General features: G+C 34.3%; 1 protein-coding gene across 1 annotated transcript in view; it reads left to right on the forward strand.

Moving 5' to 3' along the window:
- The window catches only part of LOC120344265 (serine/threonine-protein kinase mTOR-like), a 59,565-nt gene that overhangs the window by 22,476 nt on the left and 24,209 nt on the right, over window positions 1-12,880 (forward strand). Inside the window, exons 27-48 of the mRNA XM_039413391.2 lie at window positions 817-929; window positions 1,391-1,552; window positions 2,144-2,237; window positions 2,337-2,471; window positions 2,673-2,815; window positions 3,473-3,638; window positions 4,480-4,625; window positions 5,497-5,617; window positions 6,231-6,436; window positions 6,882-7,101; window positions 7,457-7,642; window positions 8,033-8,158; window positions 8,452-8,583; window positions 8,825-8,928; window positions 9,387-9,504; window positions 9,722-9,836; window positions 9,932-10,014; window positions 10,189-10,289; window positions 10,666-10,762; window positions 11,440-11,538; window positions 11,747-11,869; window positions 12,654-12,836. Of these exons, the coding sequence (XP_039269325.2) occupies window positions 817-929; window positions 1,391-1,552; window positions 2,144-2,237; window positions 2,337-2,471; window positions 2,673-2,815; window positions 3,473-3,638; window positions 4,480-4,625; window positions 5,497-5,617; window positions 6,231-6,436; window positions 6,882-7,101; window positions 7,457-7,642; window positions 8,033-8,158; window positions 8,452-8,583; window positions 8,825-8,928; window positions 9,387-9,504; window positions 9,722-9,836; window positions 9,932-10,014; window positions 10,189-10,289; window positions 10,666-10,762; window positions 11,440-11,538; window positions 11,747-11,869; window positions 12,654-12,836 (2,973 nt within the window). The remainder of the gene's footprint in view (window positions 1-816; window positions 930-1,390; window positions 1,553-2,143; window positions 2,238-2,336; window positions 2,472-2,672; window positions 2,816-3,472; window positions 3,639-4,479; window positions 4,626-5,496; window positions 5,618-6,230; window positions 6,437-6,881; window positions 7,102-7,456; window positions 7,643-8,032; window positions 8,159-8,451; window positions 8,584-8,824; window positions 8,929-9,386; window positions 9,505-9,721; window positions 9,837-9,931; window positions 10,015-10,188; window positions 10,290-10,665; window positions 10,763-11,439; window positions 11,539-11,746; window positions 11,870-12,653; window positions 12,837-12,880) is intronic.

Below are 12,880 nucleotides of genomic sequence, written 5' to 3' on the forward strand. Positions count from 1 at the left end.
TATTTGATTTATTCTTCTGTAGAGACATTCATAATATTTCATGTAGTTTTGATTTCAAATATTGAGTTATTAAGATATGTCAACTCATATCTTACCTTCTTGTTTAAATCAAGTTTTAATTGTGAAAATGACATATTTCACAGCTTGCCGGTTGGTGCATCATGCTTAGAGTTAGATCATGCTTAGGTGAGAAATAATTATGAGTGAGAGGATGACTCCTCACTGTTTTTAGATAGTTTATTGAACGACTGGCTGATTACAGCTTCCTCCACCATCAAGTCCATGCACTGAAACAAATTACTAGTTAACTATTCCCATACCCCACATGAAATGATAACCAGATGAGGGTTTGCTGTGGTTTGCCAAATAATCAATTTGTTTCAACAAAAGACATGAATAATGTAAAATATAACTCTATTTTATATCTCACTCAGATCCACATAAAGTAGCGTTAGTAGATTTAATAGCATTCAGGAGTTTGCTCAAAGCCTTAATTTTATTTCTTATCGATTTTAATCGGTAAGTATTTTGATAGGTATTTGTCTGTTTATCTGTCTGTTTGTCTGTTAGATGCACGCGATATCTCACGAAAGTGAGATTGGATCTGCTGCAGATTTTGCATGTGCATTCATCATATCTCGGACCAGTAGCCTATTGATTTTGGGCGAATTATGTCGTATAATTAGCGAGTTATTAATTAATTAGTGATGGGACACAAAGTGTCATTATGGAGTAAGAGCGCTGTTTTGGGGGATCCCCTAACTTTCTATCGATAAGTCTTCGGTCTCTGACTGATATTCTCGTTTATATTTTCAGATGCTTCATGCTCTTCAAGTATTCAGCACGAACCTTGATACTTTCATTCATTTATTCCTTCCCCCTGTTATTCGACTTCTGGATTCTGCAGAATCTCCCGTCAATATACGAAGGTGAGATATGAGTATGACGTTAAGTTTTAATAAGTGAAATTATTATTTATCATATTTTATGAATGGTAATCACTCAAAAGATCTCCAGACAAGCGTTGGCACTCCAATCTGCAGTATTCAAATGAATTTACCTGTAATAGAGATAATAAATATGTAGCTATTTCTTACTTCATTACAGAATACGATTTCCATAACCTGCTAACATATCTTAGTCCGGGGATGGGCAATTAGTTTTTGAAGTGGTCCACTAACAGATAATAGACTTACTGGGTGGTAGGTTTAAAACTCAGTATGGAGCTATGAGAGAAAAAGAGTCCATTAACGAATTTGCACAAGTGTTATGTTTTTTCTGGAATATGTTTCAAATGTTTTTTGCAAGTCACCTATAGTTCGGGTATAGTTTAAGATGCACAAACCTGAATTAAGATTTTTATAGTGAAATTAAATTTATTCATTTACAGAGCTGCAATTGAAACAATTCAAATATGGTCGGAATGTGTTGATCTCAGAGAACATATGTCTCAGCTTGTTCTACCTATTTCTCGTGTCATCAGCTCGATACCTGATCTCAGACCTCCTTCAATGGATGCACTTGCTGCCCTCGTGTGTCAGTTCGGTACCAAGTATGGTGTTTTTTATTCTGTGATTACGCACTCAAGTGAGATAAATACACTGTAAAGTGAAGTAAATTTGAGCGTGGTGGGTGGCCTAATGCTTTAAAATATTAGACCTAACTATAATGACAACGCAGCTTAAGATCTGAACATCCTGAAAAATGAGTTTTGTAAAAGATTACAATTTGCGACCCAAGGATATGTTCAAATACTAAACGGCATGTAATGATTTCATGGTTCGCAAAATTAAATAGGAATTCCAATTTTTTATGCTGTGATACTCACCATTTACAATTACTATTGAACAACACTTACATACCATATACCAAATAAGCGGTGTTTTTACCAGAAAATGCACTCACCAACGATTAGCTTTTTGTTGAAAAAAAAACAAAGGTGACCCCAGTTATGGGTTGTGACCCTTAGGTTGAGAAACACTATTTTAGCAAAGCTGAACAATTTTTGCCAATAACATAATTATATTTTTAGCAGAAAAAATACATTCCAGCCCTGTTTATAAAGTTTAGTACTATTGTGAATGCGATAACATATAGTAACAGGTTTAAAAAGAAATAATGTAAAACACTTACCTTTGTTTAGATTTGCTGTGTTTGTACCGATGATCAATAATTTGATTGAAAAACACAAAATTCTTCATTCGGAATATGATAAGATGGTGTCGAAAGTGATGCTTGTAAGTTCAGTTACATCGTAGTATTTTTTTCCATTTACTTCGTTGATATATTCTGATTTATGACTAATTTTTTTCTTTTACATCTTATGTTGGTCACAGGCTCAAGATGAACTGGACAGTGGAATATTTTTATGGACTGGTCATCCCAAGTCTCAAGAAAACTCTTCATTGAGTGGTGTTGCTGAAGTCAGTGTCACAAAAAAAGTTCATGTCAGCACTCAAAATTTACAAAAGGTAGTTATTTTTATAAAAATTAGATGTTTGTGTATTGTAAGACTTTCTGATTTCTTTATTTTGGAAAAGTGTGAAAAATTGGAATTAGAATCAGAATTATTTTTGTTATGATATACAAATAAGTTTATTTTTCAAAATTTTTATTCCTTCTAATCAATGCATCCTTTTTAATTAAATAAACTTTACATTTTAATGCTTCAGGCGTGGAAAATAGTTCGTCGAGTTTCAAAAGATGATTGGTTAGAATGGTTACGTCGTCTGAGTGTTGAATTATTAAAAGAATCTCCGTCATCTGCATTAAAAGCATGCGGAGCTCTCGCTAACTCATATGCTCCTCTTGCACGGTACAGAATTTTATTTTTTTTTTTGAGTTTTATCGACTTTTGTTTTTATTTTTTTTACACAAATCATGCGGAATAAACATATTCTAACTATGGAATGATGTTATGCAGTTATCATTCATTAAAGCAGGGGTGTGCAACCTGTGGCCCATAAAGAAAAATTGTGCGGCCCACGGAGAAGTGCTAATTTTGAATAGTGTGCGGTCCGCGAATCGAGTTTTTATTTTAGTTTAATATGTTACGTGCGAGTAATCCCAATTCCTTTGTGGTGCGAAGCCTATACCTGAGTCCAATTTATTATCTATGACCATGACGTTACAATGCCCTGTAACTGCGTGGGAGCCTATGTTGAATAAAGGTACGGCTCGTGGTTTCGCCCAGTTTTTTGTATCTGGCCCACCCATATTAAAAGATTGCACACCCCTGCATTAAAGCACTCAACTTTCTGTATTTTTTCATTTAAAAGCCTGATTTATAAACTCTAACTTGAGTTTAGGAGATTGTACAATTGCAAAATAATTACCAGATTAACTAGTGTCCTATTGATGGCAATTAATATAATATTATTAAATTTATATACCGATTGTCCATTTGTAACACAAAAAACTGTTTTCACATTGCTGATTCATTTTATGAACATTGTTTTATCATTCTTTGTAGTGCACTGTTCAATGCTGCCTTTTTATCTTGCTGGTCTGAGTTGAATGAAATGCAACAAGATGAATTAGTTCTTGCAATAGAAACCGCACTTCATGCTCCAGATGTACCAGCAGAAGTTACTCACACTCTCCTAAATCTCGCCGAGTTTATGGAACATACTGAAAAGGTACTTGTGACAAACATGGGCTTGTCCTAAGAATTTATATCATTGGACTTTTGGTCCTTGTGACACCGGCAGTACAATTATTGCTTTCTAATAATTTGACATATCAGATTTGCATGGAGTATATTATTCCCACAGTCCTCCACTATCTGCAACTAACGGGACCTAACAAATTTCAAATTTTGAGTACCTAAAGATGGAAGGCTATTAAATTTTTATAGTCTTATTAAGCCCGATATTTCACCCCAAAATTTTGCTGTTCAATTTAAAATGGAACACTTTTATCATTCTGTCATGATCGCCTCTGTTACACTTGTCCACTGATAAAAAATCTGTGCTCTAAAGTAGGGGTGTGCAACCTGTGGCCCCCAAGGAAAATTTATGCGGCCCAACGGAGAAGTGCCAATTTTGAATGATGTGCGGCCCGCAAAACGTGTTTTCCAATTAATTTAATTTGGTATTTGCGAGTAATTCTAATCCTTTTGCGTTGCGAAACCTATATCTGTGCCTATGACTTTACTATGCCTTAACAGCTAGCTTGTGTGAACAAATCATGCCATACGATCAATAACCAACATTTTTGGGCTTGCACCTACTACATAGCCTATGTTAAATACAGGTGCGGCCTGCGGTTTCACCCAGTTATTTTTATCTTGTCCTCCTGTATTAAAGTTTGCACACACTCTAAGCTTTATTACACTTGAACCGATGTGTAGACCTTTGTATTATATGCTTATCTCTTTCCTGAAGCCCTATTCTTAGTAGCAACTATGTTAGTGTCAGTGAATGAGGCATCTGAGAGTCCAAAATTACATTTTAACTTGAATAATATTTTAAATTTTAGGGTCCTTTACCTTTGAGAGATGATAATGGGATTAAACTGCTTGGCGAAACAGCAACAAAATGTCGAGCATTTGCAAAAGCTCTGCATTATAAAGAATTAGAATTTCATAAGGATCCAGGCACTGCTGCAATTGGTGATCTCATCAAGTGAGTATGATAGGTCCAGTAGTATGTTTGAATTATCATTGTTCAATTCATGCATGTTGTTTAAAGTTAATTCTTGCAGAATATTTGTATTCATCAAATAAAAAGCACAAGATTTTGGATGAAATATCAGCTTGAAACATGTACACTTCGTGCTCAACTAGAAAATTATATTTTGTATGATGTTCTATTGTTTAATTAAAAAATAACTAATTTGGGAGATATGTCTTTTAAGTTTAATTCTATTTTATGAATGAACCACATTACATTAACAAAGATTGAAATATATAAATAATGTGATACCTTTAGCTCACATCATGCTGAGCTCACCCCTGATTACTTCAAGCAGGTCCGCTGGTTTGAAGCCTGTGGGGTATAATTATGTGCGAGAGTATTGTTGGACATGGACTGTTAACCGGCTTCGTCATACGATGAAGCCATCTAATCGGCTTTCCTCTACAGGAGATAAATAGGAAAATCCTATCCTATTCTAGTGACATTTCCCAGGATTAAAAACCAAATAACAGTCTTGCATGGGTACTCCTGGGTTAATTTAGGCCATCATTTTAATCCGATTTTCCTTTTTTTAGTTCTATTACGAGTTAGGGGACTGTCTGTGTTAGTCAAGTGAATATACCCCCTGCCCATAGGTTCCAGTCCCTTTATACAACTTGACGTAAAGTTGGGAACAAAATTTGTTACCTCCATATCGGTACGTACACTTCTGGAGCGCTCTTGCGTAAGGTACTGTTGTAAGTTGTATCAGGCCGACAGTTATTAAAGTTATTTTTGTAGTTTTAACCTGTTTCAGATATTTGGCAGTAGAAGTATGATGTACTATTAGACCCAACATAACTCAAGCTCTTTTCCACAGTATAAACAGCAAGCTTGGTCAAGCAGATGCAGCTGACGGTGTCTTGTTATATCATGAGAAAAATGTATCCGGGAATCAACAATCTCCAACAACTACTTCCTACACTTTCAAAGCCACTAGTGTAAGAAATATTAAAATAAATCTCTTACTCATATTTGATATTTTCAAGTTTAAATTCGCTGCAAAAGTCGTTTCACATTTTCAAATTTTCGTTTCAGTAGTGAAAATTGCTTCATTACACTGTGTAACTTGTGTTATAGTGTCTTGTCTATGGTGATTACCACCAGCAGAAAAAAAATTACCCTCTAAGGCTTAATGTGTTACTTTCGTTAGTATAACATGTGGCTGCATAATTTTTTAGATTTGTTTAAACAGGGATAGCCAAAACCAAATATTTCACTATTTCTAATACACTTTTAGAAAAATTTTTTGAATATGAAATATGAAATACATTTGAAATTGGTGGCAAGTTTATGTAACAAATTATTAAATTATTCCTATTTTCAAAAATTTGCTATAATGAATTTGGAATGTAGCCTATTCGGTTCGTTTTGGACATCACTGGAAATATCTGTTGTCTCTCAGTCTCAAAGTAATGTTTTTTTTTAGTTTTTGCATGCTGCTCATTTTAAAACCAGGATAGGTCAGTTTTATAGAATACACTGTGACTGATATAAAATTTGTTTGAATTTTTTTTTACTAATAGTCTTATTTTGATTTATTTTCATTGTCAGAAAATACAAGGTGAGATTGGTATGGATGTTACATGGTATGAAAGATTACATAAATGGGAAGAGGCGAAGCAAGCATATTCGTACAACATATCAGTTGTTCAGACTCCCGTCGTTGAGATGAGTCAGGCAGAGACTGAAAAATTGCATGATAAAATGGTTGAGAATAAACTTGGTTATATGAGATGTCTGGAAGCTCTTGGACAATGGTAATTGTTCAGTATTGTTGTTGTATATGCATATTAATCCATAGTTCCACTGTCTAATGATATTGAATTTATTTTAACTATTTTTTTCTTTTACTAATAGAATTGTTTTCTAGAAGGTTCTTACTTATATTTTTCCACCCTGCTTTGGGGCCCCGTAGGGCTTATTTGACAACTTCATTTTTACTTCTTTTGATAAATTGGGCCACATAGAAATTTCGGCAAACTCACGCTTTTAGAGCAGCGTTTCAAATGGCACGTCCGTATATTTGTGTGTTGCAATATAATGTGACCAATGCATACTTGTTTCTATAGGTATTGCGAAGTAATTACTAATATTTTCTGGTTTGGTTTCATTCTTAATCAAATGCTTATGATAACTTCAAAATTTTGCATCACTTGAAGATGAATTAAAACAAGTATAATAAACAGTAAAATGACTTTCCAGGGATGACCTCCACTCATTTGCTGAAGGTGAATGGGAACAAAATTCAGACGAAACTTACCAGAGAAGAATGGCTAGATTGGCAGTCGCAGCATCATGGGGTTTAGGAAAGTGGGAAAGCATGGATGAATATACTTGTATGATACCGAGAGAACAATACGATGGGCCTTTTTATCGGGCAGTTATGGCTTTGCATCAAAATCATTTTGTTCAGGCTAAGGAGGTATGTCATTTATAGGCCTATCTAATTTTTTACAATGAAAATGTAACAGTTGTCTTGAGAAATGTTGTCGTTCATTGGTGTACTCAAATTTTAAGTAAATATTTTATCCCATAGATTTTTGAACTCCAATTTACAGGTCATTGATGTTTTATTATTAACGGATGGAACGTATATAAATGACAAAATTTATACTTTGTCAAGGGTGTACCATGGATCAATAGCACTTTAGTTTCGACATTCATCCATAGCACTCACTTGATTGATTTAATGTTTTATTTAAACATTCTTTCGTCTTTAAACACCTTTTTTTGAATATGAATTCTCACCTTCCAACCATTTTTTCCTACTTTTGCAGTGCATCGACGAAGCTCGTGAAATATTAGACAGTGAATTAACTGCTCTTGCTGGTGAATCATACAATCGTGCATATTCTGCTCTCGTCAATTGTCAGATGTTAGCAGAATTAGAAGAAGTTATTTATTACAAACTTGTACCTGAACGACGTCCGCTTATCAAACAAGCATGGTGGGATAGATTACAGGTAACATGAAATATACTGGTGGGCCTTGGTGGCAAGGTAAATTATATTTCTGTCAAGTTACTGGTGTATTGGATTAAAATGAATTTATTTCTGTCATATGCCAGATGAACTGGTGTGCGTATATAGTTTGAGCCAGTGAGCCACAAGAGTATAAGACATTTTTCCTGCAAACTTCTGTTCTAGACTGTTAAGTTATACAAGAAAATCATGATTAAGATTATTTTTTACATAAATCTAGGTGTATGTCATAAATTTCATCTTGCAAATCTCCTTTGATCGCATAAAGATTGTCTTGATTATTGTTTAAAATCATTTTTTTCCCATAATATTGTATTAGTTTAGTATTATTAAGGCCCTAGTTTCTGATGTTTGGTGTTAAATATTTGACAGGGATGTGAGAGAAATCTTGAAGATTGGCAGAGGATTATTCAAGTTCGTTCATTAGTTATATCACCCCATGACGACATGAGAACCTGGTTGAAGTTCGCAAGTTTATGCACCAAGAATGGAAGAGAGGTAACTATAGTTCATATCCGATTAGCTGCCTTTTTTGTTAATGTTAATGAATTGGTCCAACCTTTTCTATCACTATATAAGTCTGGTGTCCACATAACAAAAATACTCTGGATAAGTTTTGCATTAAGCCATATGAGTGTATTTCCACAATGAGTGAAGTCTATTTCATGTGATCTTGCACATCAGTTTGAAGAAATTATCATCAATGGACTCTTGTAAAATATGTACAAATTATAAAGATGAATTACCTTCACATGTTTTATGATTATATTTCAAGCAATTTCTTATTTCAGGGTCTTGCGAAGAAAGTCCTGATCAAACTTCTTGAAATGGATCCAAGTGCAAATCCTAATGTTCCATTACCAACTACATATCCATATGTCTCATTTGCATATATGAAGCATATGTGGAAACAAGGAAAACAGGTTGGATTTCAGCCTATGTTTCATACAAAACCTAAAACAGAATTCTATATTTGTTGATTTTAACCTCTTCAAACCATATACATATAAACATCATTTATGTTTGTTTTTTTTTGAATAAAGAAGTTTCTTTATAGACAATTTTGGCAGTCTTTGGTCCAGATTTGATGCTATTGTTCTTGTTTTTTTTTCAATACAACTGCAAATTTCATTTTGTGTAATCGTGTTAATTTTATTTATTCAGACTGAGGCATTCACCAACATGCAGCAGTTTGTCAGCAGTATTCAAACTGTTCCTCAGACTTTAAACGAAGAACAAAAAAGTGAACTAAAGCACTTATTATCAAGGTGAGACTTAGCTTATTGTTCTATTGACTCATTAGCAATAACCTCTTTGAATGTTACCACAATTATCCGAATATAAACCCCAGACATAAGCTACCTTTACCATACCAAAGTACTGATAGACTAGCATGACAGTATTTATGTTCGGAAAGTAGTACTTTAGTGATTTTACCCTCAAGGCTTTTCCATTATTCTGTATTGTCATTGATCAGTTAAATAGTGGGAAATAGGTTCAGAGCACAGTTATCACAGGATGACAATCACCTGGACGAAATGTAAATGAGAATGCAAAGTTGAACACTTAATATTAAGCGATGAAAATATTTAAATTCGATTCCAATGAAACAGAAGAAATGGCAATCTGAAATTAATTTTTTTTGTTAAATGTCAGAAAAATTTGCAATAAATAATATAGTCTTTCATCCTATTATCTTATTTTTATTTATATAAATTCATTCCAGATGTTTCCTCAAACTCGGACATTGGCAGAAATCTTTGTATGGAATAAACGAAGATCAAATCCATCAGATCATTAAATATCATAGACTTGCAACTGAACATGATAGAATTTGGTATAAAGTAAGTGCAAAACAACTAGACATAAAAATCAATCAAAAAATCGTAAATTTTTATTTTGTTAAAAGCCACTTTTAATACTCATTTATGTGTAGTTATTGTTATATGTGTGTTTCAATTTGAATCTTAGTTTTTGGAAATTACATTTTGAAATAATAATATATTTGTTCGCCTTGAAAATCAAAACTCTTTGTGTATCTGTGTTTGCTTTCTATTGCAGGCTTGGCATTCATGGGCAGTTGTGAATTTTGAATGTGTTCAATTTTATAAAAATAAAGTGGATCAACCGACTGATCAAAAAATGCAAGAAAATAAGAAAACTCCAGTTTCACCAGGCAAGTAGTCATATTAGTTTATGCAGGTCATTGAAATGGCAATTCTGTAACTGCACTGTACAATTACAATTCCAATTTTCTTGTTACTTACGTAGTCCAAGAAGAAGAAGATTCTGATGAAGATTCAGAGAGTTCAGGAGGAATAGAGTTTGACATCAGTTCTGTACCAACCAAGGAAGTATGTTCATTTTTATCATATGACTGCAAATTCAATATAAACTATTAATTAGCATTGGTGTGACAACCCATACTTCTGTTCATGTGTCTATTTCAATTGTTTTTCTCACAGATTATAATATCCACGTATGTCTGCACTTTTTAAAATTATTTGACTTTAATATTCTACTTCTAGGATTATCATGCGAGACTTCTTCAATATGCAATTCCTTCTGTTCGAGGATTTTTTAGATCTATTGCATTGTCTGCTGGAAACTCATTACAAGACACCCTTCGGTAAGTTGGAGCAATTGTCAAGTTAGACGGTAGCATGCTAAGACGTATAACAAAATAATGATTCCTAATCTTTCAGAATATTACTATATCATTTCATTAGCAGCATTGTATATTCGTTTCAACAATTTCAGTTGCAAATGTCTGACATTTTCACCAAATTGAGAGGGGAAGATTGTATGTATTGGATCAATTATACATCTGTAATAGAACAATTATCGTATTTTTGTCCTGCAATATGGTTTCAATGAAACCATAAAACAAAATGTAACTCAATGAAGCATGAATATTGAGAATACATGGTAGGAGGTAGTTTAACAAGTATATTATGTGTGTTTTTCTATGTTGTGATTTACTTGTGAACTTTTCATTCTTACAGAGTCTTGACTTTGTGGTTTGATTACGGTGACAAACAGAAAATCTACGAAGCTGTTGTGGAAGATATTGAGACGATACAGATTGAAAACTGGCTCCAGGTAATGATACCCTGTTTCTTTACGAGTTGTTGCTTCCATGGAATGAATGTTTTATTTTTGTTTATTATTGCTTTAATTTATATACCAGGGAATCATTATTTGTAAAAAGTTTTTAAGAAAGGGGTTGGACCTGTTGTCACCTCAAATTGCTGTATCTTATATATATTCAATTTAGGACGCCCCAGAAATGTGTGTATCAATCAATATGGACGTTACTAATTTTGTTTGCCTACTTTTAAACAAGTAAAGGGACTGAAACCTATGGGCAGAGGTATATTCACTTGCCGAACACAGACAGGCCCCGAACTCGTAATAGAACTAAAATAAGTAAAATCAGAATAAAATGATAGTCTAACCCTAACCTGGTACACACACTACGGGAGTACCCAATTTTGTCTGTTACATTTCATCTGCTTCATTTTAATTTCAAATAATATTAAAAATGAATATGTTGCTGCTACAGAGCGTGAAAACAATTTAGAGTATTAGGGGATAAGATAAATGTAAAGGATTGAGCTACAACTACACTCTTCTGTTGTCGGTCAAATAGTAAGCATTGTATGATGCAATTCTCGACTATTTATAAGGTTATTTTGCTAGTGTATTATAGCTTTGTGATATAGTGTGTTCGTGTTGTTTGAAATTTCCTATGGTTACGATGTCAATATATTTATTAGGTCATACCTCAACTGATTGCGAGAATCGATACTCCTAGAAACTTGGTTGCAAGACCTGTTCATCAGCTATTGAATGATATTGGGAAGCATCACCCTCAAGTAGGTTTTTTTCCTCTTACTCGTCACGAACTAGAAAGAGGTTATTAATTCTTTGAGTAAATCTTAATAAGATAAAATTTGCAATTTAAATATTTTTTTGCCAATATTAAATTAAAACTAGGGCATTACGAAGCATTCACCAACTCACAGTTCTGTTTGAAGTTTGTTTCAATATAAAATCTTCTGAACTATATGTTTATCTGTACAGGCATTGATTTATCCACTGACTGTTGCATCAAAATCCACTGCCCAATCAAGACAAAAAGCAGCCAATACCATTCTGGCAAAAATGTGTGAACATTCGGATACATTGGTAAAGCAAGCAATCATGGTAAGATATTGCTATCATTCTTCGTGACTGCCTACAGCTCAACTAGGGGCAGGGGCTCTATTTTACTATACGACTCGTATTCATGCCTTTCTCTCCGAACTAGGTTTTATACAAGCAGCTACTGATATCCAGCGATATGTAAGTATCTGCTATTATTTGGAAGAGTCGGCATTGCCGACTAGCGTGAGGTGAGTGGCAAGGAATCTGAACGAGATGTGTAATAGGCGCTTCCAACACAGTTAAGTCTAACGCTTCGACTGGTGGGCCGCCGTGGTTGAATATCACGCGGTACTTTCTCTAAGATTTAGTTTCAGAGGAGGGGTGTGCAACCTGTGGCCCGTGGGCCACATGCGACCCACGAGGAAAACTTGTGCGGCCCGCAGAGAAGCGCCACTTTTGAATGGTTTGCTGCCAGCGTAACGAGTTTAAATTTAATCTAGCATGTGCGAGGTATTCCAATTTCTTCACGTTGCAATGCCTATATCTGATCTTGTGCAAAGCGAACAACGCATGTCACAAGATCAATAACCAAAATTTTTGAGTCAGCAACTACTAGAAAACCTATGTTAAGTAAAGGTGCGGCCTGCGGTTTCATCCTATTATTTGTATCTGACCCTTGTGTATTAAAGGTTGCACATGCCTGTTTTAGAGTATTCTCATTTATTAACCCTTTCACATGCACCATGCTGATATTTTATCATCTTTGATTGATTTACCTAGGTCAGGAGTAAGAGGGTAAATAACACACAATAAGGGTTAATAGCACATAAAATTATATCAACAGGTGTCAGATGAACTCATTAGAGTTGCTATATTATGGCACGAGTTGTGGCACGAAGGTTTAGAAGAAGCATCAAGATTATATTTTGGGGAAAGAGATGTAGCATCGATGCTCGCTACACTGGAACCTTTGCACGGATTGTTAGAACGTGGACCTCAGACATTAAAGGAAATCAGTTTTAACCAGGTAGGAAAATTGTTGAATAAATTGAGGATAAATTGGATGATTTG

The sequence above is a fragment of the Styela clava genome, chromosome 5 (genome assembly GCF_964204865.1).
Source record: "Styela clava chromosome 5, kaStyClav1.hap1.2, whole genome shotgun sequence".
Classification (NCBI taxonomy): Eukaryota; Metazoa; Chordata; class Ascidiacea; order Stolidobranchia; family Styelidae; genus Styela; species Styela clava.